Below are 24,313 nucleotides of genomic sequence, written 5' to 3' on the forward strand. Positions count from 1 at the left end.
CACCCTAATGCATTGCTGAGTTAATAATCATATGATAAATTTACAACATGGATCAAAGGTCAAGTCCTGAAAAAGCCGATGAAAATATTTCTCATGTGAGGATCTACTTGATACCTGTTTTACTATCTCCCAATGACATATGCTAGTCATTGGGAGCCGTGTGGATGACAAATTTCACCTCTGACCTATTAACTGACTTGGGCACTGCCAATTCAATACGATATCAAATACCATGATAATCTTAATTTAACCAATTCACTCAATCTATTAAAATATTTATTGTACCCAATCTCAAATGTTATGATTACACCAACACACTTTTGGGACTTCACTCATGGGACATCTAATCAGGATTTTATTTGCCACGCTACGAGCTCACCTTCCGCAATTCACTTGCTATACCTAGCTCTAATCAAGACTTCAATCCGGACGGGCTTATCTTTAGGACTTCACTTGTCAATGTGACCAATCAGCATACTAAATAGATCAGGTATAACCAAAATCAAAACAAATTTTTATCTAACTTAAATATTATACCACTAGTTTAGAAACCAACTCAATTTAAATATCACTGTATTAATAACTTCCCCTTAAATTAAGTTAAGCTTGCGGAAGATGATTGTACACACAATCTTCCATATTGCCCTAATATCATCTTGGTGTTAACAATTATAGTATGTAATTATTTTTGTATATTTTTTTCTACTGCATTAATTATTGTATAGCAAAGTAATATTAGTTTATATTTAAATATGACTAACTATTCACTCTTCTTAGCTCATTCATGCTGTACTATAATAGTTGAGATTCTCTATAAATTTGTTTTATCTTTAATGCCGTGTGAATGCGAGCGTGCGGGGAATACTAAGAATGATTAAAGTAAAGAAACAAAATAAAATTTAAATGATACATAGATTAATGTTAAAATAGACTTTAAATTTTATGTTCATTAGAACACCTATGATCTGACGTCAGCTCTCTATTGTAGTTTGTATAGAATTCAATGAGAGAGATTTAGAACTGCCCCATAAAAATATCTATCTTTGTTTGCCAAAGCAAAGTAGCAGGTAAACAGTTTGACTTTCTGCCGCTGGTGCGTACGCGAAGCCGCGTAAGGCAGCGATGCTCGCAGACAAGATCTAGGCGAAGCCCACCACCGTCTTTGGCTATTTCTCCTTCCCCATTCTGTCCTAGGGTTTCCGGCTTCCACCTTCCTCGTGGGCGATGCTTTCGGCGATTCGGTATTAGGGTTATAGGGCTTCGTCCTGGCCCCTTGCGTTGAGGCATCTGCCTCCGTACCATGGTCGCCCCCTCTCGCCGTCGCCATGCCTTGGTGGAACCGTAAGAGCGCCGGATCACCGTCCTCCTCCGCCTCCTCCCCGTCCTCCGCCGCCTCCTCTCCCGGCGCCACCACCCGTAGCCGCTCTAAGGACCTTCACTTCTGGACCCGCCGTGGCGACTCCCAGCGCCGCCTCACTCGCCGCCCCGAGCTTCGCCACTTAAGCGATGTTGATGTAGGAGGGCTTTCCTTCGACTCGGTCACCGCCGGTCCGAGATCCGCGAGCTTGCCCACCGCTTCGCCCTCCCCGGGCAACCTCGACAGCAACCCGGGCAGGACTGTGTCGGCCCCTGTGCTACTCCCGCGCCCGCTTCCTTTGCCTGGGTCCGCGACGCAGGAAGCTGCGTCTCCTCATCGGGATTCAGCGCATGTATCGGCTTTGGGGTTTGGGTTCCCGTCACCTAACTCAGCGCGCTGCCGCCTTCCTTCTCCATCAGAGTTTACGAACAGATCAGACGGTAATGAAGGGGCTCATGTGGCGACAGAAGTTTCCACTGTCGTCGAGCCATGCCATGATAGGATCTCCCCAGCTGGTGAAGTTGGAAGGTGAGTTCATTTCTGATTCCCACTCAGACAACTCTATACTTGTTCAAATATACTAACAGCCTTAAACTAGTATAATCAAAGTCAGTGTTGGGATATGCAGGTACCTAAAATGGCATGAATCAGACGATTTTAGCAAGTTTAACTAATAGAAACATTGTTGATCCTTGCAAACATAGTTAGTTGATGCTTTTTGAATGCTCAATAATTAGGAGATAACTGAAGTACTAGTGTCAAGAAGTTTTACTGTTATTTACTGGATTTTGTTAATGTGTTCTTTTTCTGCAAAAAATTAATGCAGTTCTTTGTTCTTTATTCTCTCTTCAACTACTAGACAATGAGTAGTACATTCCAATTTGTGATGTATCTATCAGACTACATAACCTGCCATTTTATGTTTCCCACTTTGATGATGATTTTTCTTGTAATGGCATACAATTGTTTAGTTTCCCATTAACTGGCTGCTTCAGCATTTGATAATAAAACTTAACATCAGTCTTCTGCAAAAGGAACTAGGCAGATAGATCCACACCTACAATAGTTGTAAAGATGGATGAAACATAATGAAGAATAGAGCAGTTGTGTTTAATATTACTAAGAACAGCTATGAAACTGATAATTGTGACTACAAAGAGATAGGTAAACTTATTTGCTTTTTCTACTCTTCACTATGAAAGCGATGCTGCATCATAATGCCATACGAATATTGTTGTTGAAAAAACCTACCTTTCATAAATGGTTCATCCTTGGCTTTCAAACTTCATCCAGCAAATATAAGCATAGTTTATTCATAAGGTCTACCTTATAATTGTGAAAGATTTGTGTTATTATGATGCTCATTGAGACCTACCATGATGGGGATTGAGGAGTAACTTTGAAACAATGAGAGCATAGATCAATTGTTTTAAAATGTGTCTGTGGCCCAAGGTTAAATCTGTTTCATTTTAGATTGAAAATTCATAGGGGCTACACATTCTTCGCCATGTAGATGTATCTGTGGCTCAAGGTTAAATCTGTTTTGTTTTAGCTTGAAAATTCATAGGGGATGCACATTCTTTGCCATCTAGCTATTGTCTTGATTTCTTCATGCTAATCTTCTTGTTACTCTTAAAACATCTTTTTTATTTTCTGTTTGTGGACCTGTGAACATAGAAGTTCTCTATCACATATTTTGCGAGTTGAAGCATCTCTGAATTTGGAAAATGGTTTTCCAGTGATCATGCAATTTCATGTCTTAATTATCGTCTTTTTCTTTCTTTACATCAAGATTAGATTTTTTTTTTTTCCTTTTGTGCAGTGGCACTGCAGAACTAAATCTGCTTCTGTCCTTTTGATAGTTTACTTTTTACTTGCTTCTTTGGCAGTAGGTTGCCTCACCCGATTTCATCCAGTAGTTCAGAGCAAAGAGGCATCTCAATGAATGGTTTTACTTTTAGAAATCAGAGAAAGCTGTTTCAAGATCCAAATTATGCTGGAGCTTCTGCCTTCAGGCTCAATATACCTTCAAAAAGTGTTCCAACAAGCGGGTTCTCAAGTCCTGTGCACAGTCCTTTGTGTAGCCCACGAAGATCGAGTAATGTAGATTTTTCTACTTTTGCCATTGCTACTCCAGGACAGCAGGTCTGGTCTTCTCCAGAGAGATCATCCACAGAATTGCTGCCAGCTTTCTCTCCAGACAAAGTTGTTCAGAGTCCAGATCATTCACCACGTAACAGTCCAACAATTAGAAGTCCTGACCCAAGATCCCGGAATCTCAGTACACCTTCATCCCCTTTAAACACAAAAATGTTTGGTGATAACTCTGCATCTTCTCCTGAGAATGGTGGTAATGTTAATGGACACCCACTTCCTCTTCCTCCTGGAGCTGTATCTCCTGCACACTCAGGGAATGGTGTGAAACCTGAGGCATTGAAAAGTCAGTGGAAGAAAGGAAAGCTTATTGGAAGTGGCACATTTGGGAATGTTTATGAGGCCACCAACAGGTCTGTATACTATTGTGTTTGATGTATTTATATCAGGCCTCATTTTACCACTCTATCAGACTTAAATTTTCAACAGGCGCACAGGAGCTTTATGTGCAATGAAAGAAGTTAATATAATTCCCGATGATGCCAAATCTTCAGAATGCATAAAACAGTTGGAGCAGGTTTGGAAAAAAAAATATTTTTTTTTCAAAAATAAAACAAAAGAAATAGTAAGAATGCCTTGTTCTTGTTTTAATTTATGGCATTCTCAAGTAATCATTGTATACCCGTTTTGTATCGACAAGGACTTTCCTCTTCATTTTAGCTTGATTATTTTCAGAACTTATCTTAGATAGTTGATGCTTAAATACACTTTCAATCTTAAGTGTCAAAAGGCAACATATTGTATCAAGAGGTCATTTTAATTATTGGTTATTATTATTATTTTTTTGTGATTTAAATTACTTCATTTCTTGTTATGCAGGAAATAAAGTTTCTTAGCCAGTTTGAGCATCCAAATATTGTCCAGTACTATGGGAGTGAAACTGTAAGTTTTTTTTAATGGCTATATTTGGTACTTATGCTAGTGTTCGGACTTTGAAACTTGTTTTATACATTACCTTTTTTTTATGCAGATTAATGATCAGCTTTACATATATCTAGAGTATGTTCATCCTGGCTCAATTAGTAAATATGTTCGTGAACATTGTGGGGCTATGACAGAATCAGTTGTCCGCAATTTCACTCGTCATATTCTCAAAGGGTTAGCCTACTTGCATAGTAAGAACATAATGCACAGGTCTGTATCCTTCTAGTTTCTGTGAACCCCCTTGGATTTCTATGGTTTAGCATGCTGTTGTACCTCCACTCATTTCTCTTCAAATGTTGACATTTTATTTTCAAACTGCTATCTGAGAATGATATGTTGGGTAGGATTTATAAAAGCATTCCTACTATATGTATAGGAGAAACCTCACTAGATTGACATTGAGATATTTATATTATAGTCAACCATTGTAAGTCGTGTATTATCTTGTTAAACTCCTCAGAAAAAAAAAGCTGATTTCCAATTCCAAGCCTTTGCTGATTCCACAGAGGCCGGATCCTCTGGACCGCAAAGTGCAGTCCAGAGATACAGGTAGGGTCCATAAAATCCCACCTATCAACAACCCCTGGTCCAGGAGCGGACCAGGGGTTGCGGTCCAGAGGATCCCATCCCAATTCCACATTGCAGACACTCAGATTTCTAGATCCTGATTCAAGATATTTTGAGATTTGTTGAGATTTCCTGATTCCATCTCTTGTTTTCCATAAGGAGAGCTCGTCTCCTTGACTCCTGATTTCCATCTAGGAGAGAGTATATTCCCTCCTTTGTGGTTATGGTTTGCTTTGCCCAATTCTGGTAGGGTTCGCTTACCAGCAGGGGCCGTTGCTACCAGCTGCTGCAAGCCCAAGTGATTCCAAATCAGTGATTTTTCTCTTGCTATTTATACTATTATGTTCTGATGATCTCTGATCCTCCAATTTCTGATCTGTTTCCAGTTTGCCTCTTTCCTCAAGCAGATCCAAGAGCTTTTATTCCAATTTGTTTCCACTTTATTTATTTACTTTCCCAATTTCTATTCTATCAGAGGAAAACTAGCTTCTTCACTGGCCTTGATTCCTAGGATTCACCATCAGATTTCGTGTGTTTTTCTTTTCTGATTCTCTGATAATCTTCTATGCTTCTAATGGTTGAGTTTGGATTTCTTAATTGAGAGCACGATCAGTGCATGATCAATGCATCTCTTTTTCAAATCTGAATTCTTTGATTATCAGGATTCACATTTCTGCAAATATTCATTACCGGTGTAGAAATTTGTGCAGATTTCAACAACTTTTCTAGGGTTATTTGCAGATTTCTAACCGATTCTGTGTCCCACTCTCTTGTTTCCCTTTCCTCACACAGATTTCAGACTAGAATTTCTAAAATGTGTTTCCAGATTGGTTTATTCTTTCACTTTTTTCTTCAACAAATCTATATAATATATCTGTTGATTATCCATGAGCTGTGGGTTCTTCAAGTTTGCTATAAAATCATCTTTAGTAGTGGCTTTTTGTTTATCTTGAGTAGACTTCTATGGGGATCATTGCTCTTCTATCACTATGGATCCACCTAAGGAAGTTTTCCATGATGGTATTCTAGGCAGCAATGTAGTCTTTTTGTAGTCTTCTTCAGGTTGCATCTTGAGGGGGACTTTTTTTGGCTATCTGTCTTCTTTTTCCTTCCTTAAATCCCAGCCATTTTTTGTTTTTTCCCCTTCCTTTAGTATATCTTATTTATCCTATTTGTGTGCTGAATATACCACCTAAAAGCTAGTGAAACCTAAAGTCCAGTATTGGTCAAGCTGTGCTTTTAATCTCCAATGAATACCTTAATAGAAAACAAATGTCCAGTTTTCATTTTGCAAAATCTAGCAAAGAGTAGGGAGAAACCCACCCGACAGAGTAGTTCATGAAATCTCTAGTCATTCTCCTTTCACTTCATTTTGTCTCTTTATCTCCTCTCTTTTTAAGTCTAGGTCAAAGGCATCATTGACTATGTGTTTTGACCTGAGTGCTATATCAACAATTTTTAGAGCTTTGGTAACTTGAGATTAAAGGATCATCGCCCACATACTTTATTGACTATTTTTAGAGCTTTGCTTAACTGAGTTCCAAGGGATCATTAATCATATGCTTTATTAACTCCTAGAGTTTTGCCCTATTTGTGAATGCTTTTGCTTTGTTTTGGTAAAGTAGATATTATCACGTTGAGAGGTTGTTGAGGCGAACGGATTTATTTGAAATTAGATATAGTGGCTTTAGTGCCACATTAGCACCATATTATCACGTTGACTTTATGTGGATTTATTTGGCTTATCAAACCGTTCTAACGCCTGTGTACCTGCATTTACCTCCTTCTATATTTGTGGGGCTGGCACTAGAAGGGCCGTTAATGTAACGGATCTATATTTTTTTTTTAGTGCCACATTAGCACTTCTAGCTTAAGAGTTTATTATGTCTATATATACCATGTAATACTTATTTCATGATGATGCCTATAATGTCTCCAAATTCTACAATAACAATTTAGTATTAAAAGTGATGCTAATATGTACATCATATTGTTATTCACCTTCAATGTATGCTTCCTTGTATGGTGCTGTTTAAAATTTCTTGTAACCCATTTGCTTTGTTTCACTGGCTTGTCGATTAAGCCCATCTTTGATTACTTTACCTTGCTCTGGTTTGTAGTCATGATTTTAGTATTGTTTGATCAGCTTACATATTTGTTTGTTATATGGAGTAAATTCATGAATTAAACTTATTCAAATTATGGCAATTGGTTTTATTTTTGTTTACACAACTATGATAGAAGTGCAGTACATGTGATAAATTTGTTCTGTAGTTCTCATCTTGGCATCGCTTAACATCTGAAGTTCTGTATCTACTACTGGTTATTGACATTTTCCAGCAAAAATGACCCTGTTTTATCTAAAGGATGCTAACTCCCGTGCAGGGATATCAAAGGAGCAAATTTGCTCGTTGATGTACATGGCGTTGTCAAGTTAGCTGATTTTGGGATGGCAAAACATGTATGCTTCTATGTTACTGCTTTTATGTGTATTCATTTTCAATCCTCTGTCTATTGAAGTATTGTGTTTCCTTCAGGGTATGAAATGCCGTTCCGTGCCGCCCGACACGGATGGTTTTTACCATTCTGCCGGACGGCCGAAACCGGTACGGGAAGTATCCCCGTCTCGGCGGCGCCGGAGGAGACGTGGGATGCCTCTATCGGTGCCGGAGGAGACGCGGGACAGCTCTGGCGACGTCCCGCGACGCCTTCTGTTGTGTCGAAGGCGTCGCTGAAAGCGTCCGGCGACCCTGCCGGACGCTTCCAGCAAACCTTCCGGTGCCGCCGGAGGTGTCTGGCGACGCTTCCAGCGCCGCCGGACGCCCCTCGCGGGATCGCCCGCGATTATCGCGGGCAATCTCGCGTATGCAGTTTTTTTCCTTTTTAATAATTATTTATTTTATTTAATTAATTTAAAAAATTCCTTAGTAGGATTGATCGCGGCGATCTCGTGTACACAGTTTTTTTTTCTTTTTTAATAATTATTTATTTTATTTAATTAATTTAAACAATTCCTTAAGAGGATTGATCGCGGGCGATCTCGCGTACGCAGTTTTTTTTAATAATTATTTATTTTATTTAATTAATTTAAACAATTCCTTAGGAGGATGTGTGATATTTTGAAGAAGTTTTATAAACCCTAATTAAATTATCCTAATAAAATATATAAAAAGTATATTTAAAATTAAAATAAATTAAATAAAATTTATTAATTAATATTCTGGAAAAAAATATTTTAAATTTCATTTAAAAATTTTAAAAAATATAATAATTCTTATTTATATTCTAATATATTTTTTATTTTTTAAATTTCATTTAATTTTTTTTAAAAATTCTAAAAAAAATTATAATAAATTATATTTATATTCTGATATATTTTTAATTTTTAAAATTTTTTTTACTTGATATTTTTTTACTATTTAAAATATATATTATTTAATTAATAATTAATTAAATGAATAAATAGTTAATTTATATAATTATTATTAATATAAAGTAATATCTTGTATTAATTTATATACTTATTATTATTATTATTATTATAGATACTTTCATTTTAATTTAAATTATTGATATATCAATTCTATTTAAATAAAATTATTTTTAATTATTTTTTCTAACAATATTAAATTATTCAATAATTGTGAACTTATAATAAATCAATATACAATTTATTTTAATATACACCATAAACATATTTATTTTATAATTACTATAAATAAATAAAAAAATACCGAAATTGTATCGGCATGGCACGATACGATGCCAAAACCGTATCGTTCCGGTTTGAGACCGAAACCTCGACATGGGTCGAAATTTTAAACCTTGGTTTCCTTATTTTCCTTTTTTTTCAAGTTTAATGGTTAGTTTATAGCAATAGCTAAATATCTGTGAAATTTTGTTGGTTTCTTGAATATAAGAAGTATTAATTACTCTATAAAATTCAAACTACTTAGGTTGTCTCAAATATAAAATGAACCAAGTTTCAAAATTTTGATACATGCTATAGTTTCTATTTTTTTTGTCGGGATGAAATTGTTGTATGGTGTTGGTGGCAAATTAGAGGAGGAAAAATGGCGAAGATGAATACAAAAATGAGAACACAATGATATACCTAAATTTGGATTTTGTGAGAAAAATACAACATTGTGTTGTGCAAACATAAACTATAAAAAATTAATGAACTTGATGCACCAACACAGGATAGGTTTCTTGTGCTCAATAGTATCAAATTATTTATCGGAAAGATATGTTTTGACCGTGTAAGGTGACACAGTATAAAAATTCATCATGCCCTGCACGAGTGATGCTTGCCTCAATGCTAACTTCGTTCGCTGAGCGTGAACTATAACAATGTTAATGCAAAATATATACAAAGGTTAACCAACTAACTACATGCATACCTATGAAGTAACTCCACTGATATTATGTACATATCTCAGCAATTAATCTGGAGGTTAAAAATTTCAAAAGTGAGCACAAAATGCATAAGTGAATATAAGAAATAAGTTCATGATGTAAAATGGTACATTTCATAAGAGTCCAAATAACAACAAATAGTGAAGGCCATAATTTTCTGCACTTAAGTTCATTAATCTCTTCCACAATTTCTTTTAAAAATTTTTCTTAAAAGGTTTTATCATTTCTCATACTTTCTCTTTTATTTCTCTTACTAGTATTCTTTATTTAATTTATCAATCAATCTTAATACTATATATAATAGACGATCTGCAATCCGCCTAGTAAAGGATGCATCATATATATATACATATATATAACCTATGATCTATCCAAAATGAAGTGCATCCTAATCACATATAAATATATAGGGTGAACGACCTGTAATCCACTTGGTAAAGATGTATCGTATATAAGTGGGGTGAATGACATGCAATCCACTCAATACGAGTTACATCGTAAATATATATCTAAAGGGTGAGTGACCTGCCATCTACCTAGTAAAGATGTATCGTATAATATGAAATCTATATATATATATATATATATTGACTTGTAATCCACTAAATGAGGCACCTCACATAAGAATAGGGTGAACGACTCACAATCTATCTAGTGAGGAAAATTATTTCAATTTGGCTGAAGCCTATGAATCTGCGGAAAGACTCAATAGTTCTCTTTGCGCACAGAGCCAATTGCTCTATAATATAGCTAATCACATAACTTAATCACACAACTCTTAGAGGGTGATGTTGAAACTCTAAATCCCTAGTCATGTAGCTCTTTTAGAGAGCAGAGTCGGATATCTAAATTACAAGTAATCATGCAACTCTTAGAGGGCTGAGTCTAAACCACAAGTAGTCATGCAACTTTTTAGAGGCCGGATTTGAAGCTCTAATCTAAATGTAGTCACACAACTCTTAGAGGGTAGAGCCGAAACTCTAAACTATAAGTAATCACACAACTCTCTTAGAGGGTGGAACCAAAACTTTATGATACATTTACTTTTCTACTTTATTAGTCAATAATTAGGTAATTTAATTTATCATAGATCTCAAATAAGAAACAAACAAGATAGAAATCAATTATAAATATAAAGGGTAAGCAATGTGATATGAAATAATCAAGATAAGATTAGAATTTATTTCTATTTTCTAGAATATTTACTTTCATATATTAAATCATGCACAAGGTAAATATAACAAGATAGGTAAGAAAGACCCATGTCAAATGAAAAAAAAAATCCACTTCATCTTAAATTTCCCCAATATGCCATCATACTCTCGGAACAACTTGTTCCAAGATTTACTATACTCATTTCAAATAAGTTGCGAAGAAGGGGAGCCTTGGTGCAATGATAAAATTGTTGTCATGTGACCTTGAGGTCATGGGTTCGAGTCGCGAAAACAGTCTTTTGCAAAATGCAAGGTAAGACCACGTATAATAGACCCAATGTAGTTCGATATTTTCCCCAAATCCCGCCTAACGGAAGCTTCGTGCACTGGGCTACCCTTTATTTCAAATAAGCTGTGAAACATCAATTGTTGAGATATCAAACAAGGCTCAAAATTTGCAAATCAGTACATACAAGATCTACAAGTGCACTGTGCCTTCTCTGTCTCGCCTCCAACAACAAAGGACTCCATGCAAGAGCACGAATCTAAAGCTTCAAGTGCACTTTGCCTCTCCATTGCCAACAACGAAGAAAGCTTAAAATTTATCCCAATTTATTTGGTTGTTCCTAAGGTGATGATGCCATAAGGAGAAGAAAAGGGTAGTCATGTATAGGAGCATGTATTGCTTTCATTGACGCTTGCTTGCAATCATGCTGATTCTAGGTGGTGTTGGGAGGTTGTAAGAGAGATTGAGAAAGATCGGAGAGGGAAGAGATGGTGGAACGTGCTCATTTTGAGTGACATTAATGAGACAACTTGCGATGGTGGCAGCAGTGGCGACGTGCTGATGGCAGTGTCGTCAACGGCGGTGGCATGCAATAATGGTGATGGCTTGCGATGATGGCATTGTGAGGAGAGTATGTGGCATCATGAGGGAGAGTTTAGGGGTTAGATGAGGAAGTTAGGGTTTTTTTGAGGAAAAAATGGCCTTTTCTTTGGGGAAGAAGTCACAGGAAGAAGAAATCATACATTTACCTTTTTATCACATTTTTGCAAAAAGGGCCAAGAAGTTTTAAAATTACAATTACACCCTTATATATATATATATATATATATATATATATATATATAACAATTTTAAACAATGGAATGAGTTTTATTTTTGTTTTGTTAATTTTGTACCTACACAACAATAACAACTAAGCCTTATCCAACTAGGTGGGTCGGCAGTTATTTTATACATAAACATATTTGTTTGATTATGGTATGACATATTAGGTCTTAAAATTTTTTATTTTAGTTTTGGAAAATAAATAAAAAATATAATTAAAAATTGAAAAGAAAAATAAATCTTTATGACATTGTTAATCTCTAATAAATTAAATTGTGCCAAAAATTCAATTTTAAACATTTATTTTATTTATCTTTTCAAATTTTAAATTCTATTTTAAATAAATGAGATAATTTTTGGAATATCTCTAGAAAATTTGCTAAAGCAAGCAAGTTGCCAATGTAAACATTTGAGATGTGGCTTGTTTTCAGTGGCAATTGAAAATAACAAAGTCATGCCTTAAAACAGCTTTCACCTTTGACAAATTTATCATCTTTGGATGGAATAGATTTATGACATGATTCTTGTTGGCTACCTTATAACTAAATGCACAGGTTCAAGCATCAAATAAGTTGAATTCATAATGTTCTATAGTCTTATTAAAGCATTTTGGTTTTAGTTGAGTGATTTCCTCAAACTCCTCTCTTCTTTTTGTTCCTTACCCATAAATAATAAATCTCTCTTATACTTTCAATTCAGGCGTCAATCACAATAAACTAACATAAATTAAATTTATACCATGGAAGTCAACTTTCAAGCTTCCAATCATTATTTGATAAATTGGCATAAATCTAATCATCATCGCTACATCCTTTCTGTTAATGCATAGCTACTGTCAACATGTCAATAATCACTGCCACCCTACTTGCATATTTTTTTCTAGCAATTCTACAATTACATACCCTTTTCATTTATCGTCAAAGAATCAGTTTTAATTTTATTTATTAAAATCTTAAAACATGAATTGAAATTCTCAAAGAATACTCATGCACTATAATCATTCTTGCAAAGTGCATCTCTGCATGAGACATTGTCCGCCCACTAATATCAAGTTTTGGTGATTTATTGGAATTATCCATTTTGACTTTGTTGCTTAATACAATACAAGATTTCAAACCATGATTTCTTCTAAGATTTCATTGTTAAAGGCTCATCTAAGCTATCATTAGAAGACTTTTAAATTAGCATGAGATTTTTTTTTATTAATTGTTACAATAGGAATTTCCTAGGGATTCTTTCCCTGTTTGCAATTAGAATGATATATGAAATTTTATGAGAAAAACTAATTAAATGCATAGAATATAAAATACCTAGCTAATTAAATAAAAATATTTTTTTTTTTGAGAGAAGTTGCAATTATACTAATGTGATGTGAATTGATCTATTCTTGAAATTGCCACTAGGTTTAAGTCCATCAATCAACAAAATGATTGTACTTGATTCCACTTATTTGTAATGGACAAGCAACTTTGCATGAGCGCTCATGCAATCTCCCAAGCACTCAAGTGATTGTACTTGATTCCCCTTCTTTCTAATGGGCAAGCAACTTTGCATGAGAGCTCATGCAATCTCCCAAGAACTCACGGTTTGACGCACTGTAGGGCATTTTCCTCTAGTGGGATGTCATGACAAACTTGGGATGTTGGACGGTTGGGTCGCCCGTTGTGAGCACTTCCGGATTTACCTTGATGGTCGGTGGGAAATTTTCGTGGAGCCAGACCGATCATCTTCAGGATTAGTCGGCCCGAAGGGCTGAATACATGGTGCTAACTAAAAAAAACAACTTTGTATGCGATCTACTAGACTAGCATTGGATCCCAAATCTTTTAATTTTTCATAGAAAACATCCAAGATTCTTGGACAAATTCCAACTGTACTAGCCGGGATCACTGCTTAATTTTATAAAAAGAATTATAATAACTTACCACATTATCATTTTAATGGAAATAAGACGTAGTAATGATAAATGCTGGATTTTAATACAAAATTTAAATCTTGTGCCAGATTAAGTAAAAATGAATGGTTGTGGTAGATTTAAGAAAAAAATTAAAATTTATGCTATATTTCATATATTTACCAATTAAATAATTAATTTTTAAAAAAATATAAGAAGAGATAGACACCCCTTATTTCTTGGTCTCAAAACACCCTAGTCTTTATATTTTACTACAACTGGCAAGAAATATGTAGTGTTCATAATGTGCTTTAGGATTTTAGCACTAATCAAGTACATCACTTGTTTTTGGATTTTTCATTTTAGCACTAATCTCAGTCTTCTCTTGCATTCATACATGTCATATGTTATTATGTTTCCCACTGTGTACTGCATGCCTTCACACCTGATATCCATTGAAAAGGATATCCTTTCTTGCAAGTATATTGCAGATTTTTTACTTATGCTGATTTAACTGACAGTTTCTTTTTGGGTCTGTTGAACAGCTGAGTGGTGCAGCAGGGGCTCTTTCATTAAAAGGATCGCCATATTGGATGGCTCCTGAGGTAATTTTCTAGGTTGTGATCATTTCCTATTCGTTGTGTTATTGAAGTTTATATTTATTCTTTTATTTTTTATTAGATGCAAGGAGATACTGAATGCCAAAAATAGTTTGTCTTAGCTTGTCTCTGCCTGGATGTTAGGAGCCCACAAAGCCATTAGAAAACAACCCCTAAGACAAGCTCACACATGCCACAGGCAGACCATTACGAGGCTAAATAGGTACTCAAGCCAGCAAACTCATAATCTGGACAAAGCCTAACGCACCACTCGCTACTCACCACCACCTCAACCACTACTGGAATGCATACAAACAGTCTGGGAATACGATAGCCCCTTGATTTTGAAGCCTCCACAAATGAAGCAAAATCCATCACTGTCAGTTGGAGAAGAAACCCTTAGACTCATGGTGCCTTTCGCAAGTGGGCACAATACACAAGAAATTGATGGCGATTTGCATCACAAGAGCAAAGAAGGGAGAGGTTTGACCTATTGTTTCATGGCTACATGATGCAGCAGCTGTGATATCTTTTAGACATCTATTGCAATTGCTCTGTTCCATAGGAGGATGAAAATGAGCATGGGGACGCCAAGGCCTACTTCTGATTCTGTTTATTTGACTGTCAACACTTGTTGGACATGGGACTATATTTGTTTCTTAAGCACCTAAGTATTATGATACTTTTGTAACCAGGTAAAGCCTTGTTTTTTTTCTTTGAAGGGGAGCATTAGAGCAACGGTAAAGTTGTTGTTGTGTTACCTAGTGGTCATGGATTTGAGTCGTAGAAATAATCTCTTGCAATGTATGGTAAGGCTGCATACAATAAACCCTTCCTCAGGACCCCACATTGGAGAGCTTTGTGCAGCCTGCCCTTAATAACACAGTTCAAATATTATTATTTTCAAAATTTGATCTAAAGTTTCAGTACTGACAAAACAGACTTTGAGATGCCTTTCTCAACTAACCTAACATCCAATTTATACATGCTTAATATGCATCAATTTTTAATTGTTTAACCTATTTTCTCTATTTAGGTTATGCATGCAACAATGAACAAAGATATTGGGTATGATCTTGCTGTTGATATTTGGAGCTTGGGTTGCACTATTATTGAGATGTTTACTGGCAAACAACCTTGGAATGGTTTAGAAGGGGTAATTTTTCTCATACATGCCTAGTTATTTGCAGTTAGACATGTGCTTATTTTTCATCAATCAAACCATCATATAAATTTTCTTGCAAATGTTTGTAAAGATATTATTGATTCAACGTACACATACAGTCCACAATTTCTTATTAGTTTTTGGTTGCTGATAATTTTTCCTATATAATATTATTATATTTCACAATCCAAATTAATAGGATTCTTGTGCTATTAACTACCTTTCATAATAATGATTGTTTTGGAAAATGGCCCCCTCGAGCTGGCGCAGATGGTTTATGCAATAGTGTTGCCACAGATAAGCCTGAGTTAATTCCCAATGGGTGTGAAAACCCCGCGGATTACCTCACCCCCTCTGCATGTGCTACTGTTGCTGAGTGAAGCCCCTTGTGATTTAGCTGCTTGTACTAGTTGGGAGACGACTATACTAGGCTGTCTTGGGTTAGCATTATCATATTTTGCCACAAATTGTTTTGGAAAATGAAATTTTCTGGTGTTCCTGATATTTGATAGGGCATAATGAGCAAATTTACAGTTGGAATTGCAAACATATATTGAGCACTATCATGAACGTGTCTGCAGATCCAATATCCACAAGTGTTAGTTTAAATTATTTGTTGTTAACTATGCCAACTTATTTCCTGAACTTGCCTTCTTTCAGATGTATTTACATTATTGGATTGATAATAACATCAGATGCGATGGGGTAGTAGACAAGTAAGGTTGATGGCGAAATTTTCCTTGGTGGTTCCTTTCTGGCTAACAGCCTGTTTGGAATGATATGGAATTGAATTCCTTTTAGAATTGGAATTGAATTCCATGCTTTGGAATGATTTTTTAGCTAAGAATTGATATGGAATTCAATTCCAATTCCATCAAACAAGGCAAAAGTAAATCACACCTCTTTATGTGTGATTTAGATAGGGAATTCAATTCTCCATATTATGTCCATTGTGCCCTCATTCTCTCTTCTTTGTAAAAAAAGAAAAGAAAAAAGAGAGAAGGATAAAATGGTAAAACATAAGAATTCCATAACTTAAAGGTAGATCCGCTACCTTAGCGGCCCCCCTAGTGCTGGCCCCACGGATATGGAGGGAGGTTCATGTAAGTACACAGGCCATAGGCGCATGGCGGGGTAAACCCCAGGTCGTCAATTCCTGAGAATCGACCCCTGGCCATTACGCCAGAGATACCATGCGCCCACCGTCTGCGCTACGCCCTGGGGGCAGAATTCCATAACTTAAGTTGCAATTCATTCCAAACATGAGAATTGAATTCAATTTCTTATGGAATTCAATTCATAATGGAATTCAATTCAATTCCATGACTTTAAGTTATTTCCAAACAAGATGTAAGTTAATATCTGTGAGGTCAAGGAGCAGGAGTCACTGTTGGTTAATATGAAATGGGAGATCAGCTAGTTCTGTGACACCAAGCTGTCTAGAATACTTTTCACTCTTATTCTTGTCACACCTGTTCAGAATAAGAGAACTCATTTTTGATTGTTTATGAATTGAGAAAATGACACAATGGGAGCTATTTCCTTCGTCACTTCCTAAATTCTAGTATGATTTATAGCTCCCTTTTCTTGCTATAATAATCTTATCCTAATTTTCCTTTGTCACTGTCCAAATTCTAGTATGATTGGGTTTATAGTTTCCTTTTCTTGCTATAATAATCTTATCTTAATTTTCTCTATACCTGGTTCTCTTAGGACTGGCAACTCACTTAAAACATGTTATCCTCAAAGACAACCTTCACTCATACCTTTCCAAACACATGATAAACTTCATATCTTTTCTTGTCCTTAGTTGTATCTTACAGTTAAGCTTTCAGTGGTTACTTCCTTTCAGCATATGGTTACTTTGAAATGTGTTTCTTTTGGTATCACTTGTTGTACCAATACCAAGGTAGCTGTACTTTTGTAAATTCCCAAACATTAATTTTTTTCCTTTTTTTTTGTACTACAGAGTTGAGACCATCAGCATGGTTGTGGCTACACAGATTATTTATAGGTCACTTTTGTAAAACTGATAAATGAAACATAGATTCTAAGTGAGGGAATAAGTAAGATGGATAAATATGAAATTCTTGAAAATAAATTTTTTAGATATGTTAGATCTCTTATTCAACAAGAAGATATTAGTGGGCATGTGAGCTGGAGAATTTCTGTGGTCTTATATGACTGCCATGTGCCTTCTAGGTTATATAAAATTTTGTGACAGTAGGTAGGCTTTTCATGTATTGTTGATTTGTCTTAGGTTGTTAGAATCTATAAAAAGTTGAAGTTTCAAAGATGAGAATGCTAAGATGACCTATGCAGTTGTTAGGAAAGATAAAATAAAAAGTTATTGTCGAGAGTAAATAAGAGGTCTGTACTACATCTTTGCATTAAGTTCAATGGAGAAGATACATAGCCATTTCAAAATAGTCAGGATTAACATATCTTGGTAATGATGCTGAAAATTTGGAATGCAGTGACGGTAGTTGTAAGTCAAAAAAAGGGGAAAAAAAAGCAAAAAGAGATCAAGTTTCATTCAAAGAATTACACACTGGATATTCCAGTTGTCAAAGTAATTACCTAGCTGAATGAATTAGGACCGATTGATAATGGTAATAATAATTTGCAATGTAGTCAATGGTAATTAAAAGTAAAAAAGTGCATGTTGATTAGATAGCAAGTTTCATTCAAAGAATTAAAGTTCCACTGGATATTCCAGTTCTCTAAGCAATTAGCTGATTGGCGAACTGAGCATTCATCTGATGCTCAGAAAACATGTTTCAATTGCACTGGTTGTGACTTCGAAGTTGTATAATTCTCAAAATCTTGATAGTCTGATAACAATTATTTGCTGGAATTGTGCCTATATTTAACTTAAAGATATTGACATAGCAAAAGATTTGTTTAATATGTTACATTTAATTCTTCTCAGAGAATTATACATTCTTTAAATTGCTGATTGATCATTTATGATGATGCCCTTTTATTTTGGTTCGGTTCATGGGGATATGATTGATTTGGTTATGTTAACAACAGGCTGCAGCTATGTTCAAAGTCTTGCATAAGGACCCGCCAATACCTGAATCATTGTCTGATGAGGGCAAAGACTTTCTGCGATCCTGCTTTCGTAGGAATCCTGCCACAAGGCCAACTGCCTTAGTGTTGCTTGAACATCCATTCATATGGCCCTCCCACTATAACTACCATATCCTTGGTAATCTCCAAGGGTTAGCAGGGACTAAAACAATTGTAGGTCTGAGTGTTATTCAACTAGTTTTACCAATAATCTTTGCTTTATCATTTCAAATTAAATAAGTGTTACTGCATCATGATAGGAAAATACTGCCAGCCCAAGAGAGAAAAGTAAATCACGAACTGAGCTGTGTGTTAAAGGAAAAGGCTCATGCAATGGGTAAGCTTGCTGTTTGCTTAATATAGAATGATTGTTTAACTTGTTCCTATTCAAATGTTACAATTTTTCCACTTCAGGGAAAATAGTCACTGTCTAGAAACTTCTGAGACAGCAGTTTCTACTGTATCACGTTCTGTTCCTGAGAGTACTCCGGGCTTGTTGTCCCCACAGCCAAGTCATAGTAGATTGAACTCAGCTAGCAATCCTGCAAATACTCTGAATGGTGTGCTGTTGGACACAGGAAATTTCCAGCTGTATGCATTACCCAAGCCACATGAGAAAGTTCACTAGAACGGCTTATGATTAAACTTTCGTGCAGGATTGTGCCAAACTTACTGGACGAATCCCAAGATTCCGCATACCCATGGCTTTAAAATGAAACAAAGACTATGCAAGGATTCAATGTTGTGGTCGTCCAATGCCATTACCCCTTCATTTCCATGGTGTTTCTTTATCATAGGTTAAGGTAGGAATTATCATTAATCACGGGGTTACATTTTCTGTTTTTTTTTAACCTTTAGATCCTCAGAATTAGCTTGCTTCAACCTGCTGATAGTAATCTGGGAAACATTCGCTGTCACTGTAAATTTTATTGTATTCTAGCATTTTATCAAGGGTAGAAATTGCCTCAAATCCCAGTTGTAGAAGTTTTTAGTATATTGTGAGAGCAAAATGCAGATATAATGTAGTGATTTTAATAGTAACTGCAGATATAATCTGTAACTCATTTTCTTGCTTCATGTAATGCCAATTTCTGTCAACAGCATTGGTCGATATGGACCTAGTCATAAACCATTGGTAGACAGCATAGAGCCAGTAAGAATATATGGAAATGAACAGTGAAGATTTAGTAAGAACATATGGAAAAATGGACTGGAAGATCTTACCACCTCTACACAGTACTCACAAGTGAGCAATATATCCATGGGCATCTCATCCATTTCAGCACCTGTAGTAGGATTCCAATTTAAATGGAATGCTTGGCCATGCAGCAACTGCTTCCCTAAAGTGTCTACATGTATAGCAATATCAGGTTTATTGCAAAAGATGTAGAATGAGGATTTCCGGGTTTACTTTCGAAACCAGTAGACACAAATTCTCCAGAAAATGGTGAGCATCCCAAGGCATATAATGGAGTAAAAAGGCAATTTGCCCTTTTCTAACGATTCTGTTAATCTGTCTCTAAGTTAATACGGAAGAGGTTGACTATTAATTATTAGTAAAATAGTCAAAATATGGAGGAAGTTATGTTCAGATGCGTCGAGTTTTAATCCTATGATTTAATATGGCAACATTGTATGTCTCAATCATCGTACCACAGCACTATCCTGAAGGGACATCCCAAGGCATATAATGACTTGTTGAGGATGATTCTCCATGATGCAAAGGGCTCAAGTATTTCATGTGAAAGGTAGAGGAACATTAAGTATCACACCACATGTGAACTAAAAAAAAAAACTTCTATCACTTCTATCATCTTTGAACATCCATTCAGTTATTTTTCCATGATATCTCTAAAATTTAGAATAAATTATTCATTTTATTAAATTTAGATAATCATTTTTAATTACATATTACATTAGCTATTCTAAAATTTTTATTATCTTTATTTTTTATTATTTTATTCTCTCTCATCTAATTTTTTATTATTTTTTTCTCTCCTTATGTAATATCTATTTTTTCGCTGAAGGACATCCAGGTTGTTATTTAGAACTCGCTGTTCGATCCCTAGTTATGATGTATTTATAAAATTTTTTTCTCCAAATAGAGCTCACAATCAAAGGATACTGGCTCTTAGATTGCCCGTCGTATACGTTTTCCGATTTACCTTGGTGGTCGATGGAAAAATGCTATAGGACCGGATTGGTCACCTTCAGGGATAGTTAATGAGGCTAATTAGTTTATCATATTTTTCACTATTCAATCTGCTCCTTGTATTTTCTATCTCATAAATTAAATAATATTTTAATATTAAAAAAATAGATTTCATTCTATAAATTTAAATTTATAGGATAGTTGATATAAAATTTTTCTTACATAAAATATAAAATATAAAATATAAAATTTAAAATAAATTTTGTGTTTATGAATGCGTGAATATTCTTATATTACATTGTTAATTTATATTGATTATTATGTTTTCTTCATATGGTTAATTTCTATATGGTAATATGAATTTAATTTCATTGATTAATATACTTTATATATACTATTATATGGTTAGCGGTAAGCTTAATTGGTTTTACATCATCTAAGGAGTTCAAAATTTTGTTATTTTTTCTATGATTTGTTTGCCTCTATAATTTTAGCTTAAATAATTACATAGATTTAAGCTACTCTAGATTAAGAGATTAAGAGACTAGAACTTGACTCTTTAAACTCTTTATACGTTATTATTATTATTTTCTAATTTAGAATAGTTTAGGAGTACTAGATAGTAATTTTTGACCAAAAGCATTATATGAACCTAAATTGTTCTATATTTATAAATAAATATTCCTCTCCGTTCTTTCATTTAAACTCTTTATTTGTTCCCTTAGGACAGTTTAGTGATTAGCACATGAGGTATATCATCATAAGATTTGGGATTTAAATCTCAACCTCCCTTATATACTAGTCACTATTCCAAAGACTAGTAACTGCTGATGATTTACCTCCTCCGTATTGATCTTGATATGGATTGATCATTTAAACTCTTTATTTTCTAATTTAGATCAATTTAGCACCATATAACTATTTTAGCAAAAAAAACAAACTACTGGTTAAATCACACTAAAATTTTTTTTCAATCTGAGATAAATTTTGAGACAAATTTTTTTAAAAAATTTTGTTATAAAAAAATTTAGGACTAATTCCAAAAATGTTCTTTATATCCTCTAGATTAATGATGTCTTTATTTCATAATACAAAATGACTTCGAGATCTTTACACTTAGTTAATAGTTATTTTATTGATAAATATCCAACATTGAACATTTTATCCAAAATACATGAAGCTTGATAGTTCATCTTCCAAAATGATCATTCCAAAAAAATAAAAGAGAGAGAGAGAAAAAAAGGTGTTCAAATTTTACCAAAAGTGGTAACAGCTAAGCGTGAAGAACTTGACAGTGAACAATATGCGTCTTGCCACCACTGCGGCCTGCAATGGTCGATAACAAGTTGGTGACGAAAGTTTTGATCTGCCCTTTGCCGGCGATCGTCTCCCATCTCTCCTCCTCGCTCCCATTTCCGCCGCCATCTCGCACCACGTCCACCAGAGTGATGCTCATGTTATTCCTCACGATGCACAGCTTCCCCATGAGAGGAACCAGAGCCGCCGCCTCCACAGCTCGCGAGCTCCCCAGATGCGCCTTGCTGTCCGTCCCTCGCCTCCACGAATCCGTGGCCGCCTCATACACCCTCAGCCTGCATCCGTCCTTGCAATCCAAGCCGAAGAGCTCGCCGTCGATGCAAACAGAGGGGTTCCTCCACCCACTCACCATGCCGTCGAACACGCTCTCCCAGGCGTCGCTTTCCGGCGCGTAGACTTCGCTGAGAACCTGCTGCTGGGGGCCGAGCCCTTTCAGGAACCATTTCCCTTGGTAGATGACGCCGACCAACGGCACCATCGGGCTGCTCAACTCGGCGATGAACGACCACCTGTTCTTGCTCGGGTCGTACATCTCCGCCGACCGGAGAGAGCGGCTGACGCCTTCGCTCTCCCCGCCGGCGACGTACAGGCGGTTGTCGATGACGCAAGAGCCGAAGAATTGTCGGCGCCGGAGCAAATCCGGCGCGCGGTGCCACTTGTTGGTCCTGGCATTGTAGTAGATCACCCTCCTCATCGAGCCCTTCCGAGGGTCTCTGCCGCCGAAGAGGTAGAGATGGCAGCCGCTGAGCGCGGCGCAACCGAACCCCACGGCCTGGGAGTAGTCTTTGGGGATGGGAGGGAGCGGCCGCCACAGCTGGTGGACGGGATCGAAGGCCTCCCAAGAAATCCGGCCGTCTCGGCCGTCTCTTTTGATGACGTAGAGCCATTCCTCGGCGAGGCCGAGGGTCCTGCGCAGGGAGTAGTAGTAGTTTCCGGAGAGCAGGCGCTGCCACCGCCTGCAGACCAGTCTTAGCTTCCGGTGATCAGCGCGGGGGACGCGGACGAGGCAGGCGACGGCGAGGTCGTCGGGAAGGCCGGGCAGCAAAGCCGATTGACGTCGGCTTCTTTCCCGTAGCTCCGTCAGCCTGGTAGCGGCCGCACTTCTCACCGGATGGATCGAGTTTCTGATGCTCGGCTGAACGCAGAGGTTTGTGGTCGGCACATACTTTTTGGCTCCTCTTGCTGTCCTGAATCCTGCGTCTGCTCTACACAGGCACGCTGAGGTATCGACCTGCAAATCAAGCCACAAAGTCACAGCGCAATGATCAAGAACACATCAGAAGAAGAGAGGAAAAGCAGGAGAAGGATAAGGAAGGGAAGAACTGACGACAAGAGGAGGAGGAGGAGGATTCCGTCTCAATCGAGCTTCTCCATCCCCACTCATCGTTTCGAACCCCTTTCTGTCTCTCTGAGTGTGTGTGTGCTGTGTGTGTTCCATTAATTTCAATGAAGAAGTTCTTACAAGTCTTGTTGACCAATTGCCCTGCTCCTCAAGCAAAGTTTTGTCACCACAAGTAATTAATCAGGTCGACGTACTCCAGTCAACTGATTACTGCAGTCATCGGCCTCCTCCTCCAACCGGCTCAATAATTAATGGAAGGCATGGATGATGGGAGAAATGAATGCTTGTGGGGGACGGGCACAGAGCAGAACCACCAGGCACTGCGGGGACGGTGGAGGGATAAATGACGATTGGAGCAACCACAATAAGAGAGAGAGAGAGAAATGAGTGTGTGTGTGGATGTCTCGTTGCGGCCATGAGGAATCGTTGAGAAGAAAAGGTGCAAAGAGACGAATAGATAGAGCAGGGGAGTTTGATCTCAGGCGAGGGGTCACCATTAACAACATCTCCAAAGTTCTGCCACCTCTATCGATCTGTATAAACTTAACAATGACAACTATTTAATTACTGTGGAAGGAAGACATTGTTTCTCCCACTAGTTTGTGCCCGTGACTTCTTTGGAGTTGTCGAATGGCACCTCTCCTCCTCCATAAGAAGATTATCCAACCTGTGATCGATGTTTTGGGTCGAGGACGATTAACTAGTCTTAAGATGGCAAATCATGACATTCATTGAACCAATACTTCCTATGATTATTGAGCTCGATAACTCTCATCAAGTTTAGGAGGCTCTTGCACAATCGTTTACATCTTAAGGGGCGTTTGGTTTAGGGGAATAGGAGTGGAGAATGAGAATGAGAATCATTAATTGTCATTGTTAATGTTTGGATTATAGGAATAAGAATGCAAATAAGGGAATGTATCCTTGAAATTGGGTAATAACTCATTCTCATGTACCTCCCCTTCAATGAGCCATTACCCTATTTTCAACAATCAAAATATTCCCTTATTCCAAAAATACCCTTGACCTAAAACTAAAATTTTCTCCCTTAATATCAAATATCAAAATATATATATTTATTTT

At 36.6% G+C, this 24,313-nt stretch overlaps 2 protein-coding genes across 4 annotated transcripts; one reads left to right on the forward strand and one right to left on the reverse strand.

Moving 5' to 3' along the window:
• Window positions 1-1,028: 1,028 nt before the first annotated feature.
• LOC122042958 (mitogen-activated protein kinase kinase kinase 5-like) lies at window positions 1,029-19,532 on the forward strand. Of its 3 annotated transcripts, none has more exons than XM_042603367.1 (11): window positions 1,029-1,885; window positions 3,247-3,864; window positions 3,941-4,028; window positions 4,331-4,393; window positions 4,482-4,645; window positions 7,388-7,463; window positions 14,126-14,185; window positions 15,216-15,335; window positions 18,381-18,593; window positions 18,680-18,756; window positions 18,834-19,532. In XM_042603367.1, the coding sequence occupies exons 1-11, from the start codon at window positions 1,326-1,328 to the stop codon at window positions 19,045-19,047; spliced, it is 2,253 nt and encodes a 750-aa protein (XP_042459301.1). In that variant the 5' UTR covers window positions 1,029-1,325; the 3' UTR covers window positions 19,048-19,532. The 3 variants fall into 3 exon arrangements, with proteins under 3 accessions (XP_042459301.1, XP_042459302.1, XP_042459303.1); XM_042603368.1 differs by having other exon boundaries at window positions 3,250-3,864; XM_042603369.1 differs by having other exon boundaries at window positions 18,381-18,597; window positions 18,834-18,975.
• Window positions 19,533-21,687: 2,155 nt separating this feature from the next.
• On the reverse strand, window positions 21,688-23,739 carry LOC122042959 (F-box/kelch-repeat protein At1g55270-like). The gene is made up of 2 exons (XM_042603370.1): window positions 23,216-23,739; window positions 21,688-23,119 (listed from the first exon to the last, which is right to left on the reverse strand). The coding sequence occupies exons 1-2, from the start codon at window positions 23,324-23,326 to the stop codon at window positions 21,845-21,847; spliced, it is 1,386 nt and encodes a 461-aa protein (XP_042459304.1). The 5' UTR covers window positions 23,327-23,739; the 3' UTR covers window positions 21,688-21,844.
• Window positions 23,740-24,313: the final 574 nt, after the last annotated feature.

This window comes from Zingiber officinale, chromosome 2A, assembly GCF_018446385.1.
Source record: "Zingiber officinale cultivar Zhangliang chromosome 2A, Zo_v1.1, whole genome shotgun sequence".
Taxonomy (NCBI): Eukaryota; Viridiplantae; Streptophyta; class Magnoliopsida; order Zingiberales; family Zingiberaceae; genus Zingiber; species Zingiber officinale.

Bases quoted from the DNA above. Each gene is read 5' to 3' on its own strand.
- LOC122042958 (XM_042603367.1), top strand. From the start codon at position 1,326: ATGCCTTGGTGGAACCGTAAGAGCGCCGGATCACCGTCCTCCTCCGCC. The intron at 4,646-7,387 runs GTCTGTATCCTT...ACTCCCGTGCAG, and splicing joins AGTAAGAACATAATGCACAG to GGATATCAAAGGAGCAAATT. The intron at 18,757-18,833 runs GTAAGCTTGCTG...TTTCCACTTCAG, and splicing joins GGAAAAGGCTCATGCAATGG to GGAAAATAGTCACTGTCTAG.
- LOC122042959 (XM_042603370.1), bottom strand. From the start codon at position 23,326: ATGGAACACACACAGCACACACACACTCAGAGAGACAGAAAGGGGTTC. The intron at 23,120-23,215 runs GTCAGTTCTTCC...CTTGATTTGCAG, and splicing joins CTCCTCCTCCTCCTCTTGTC to GTCGATACCTCAGCGTGCCT.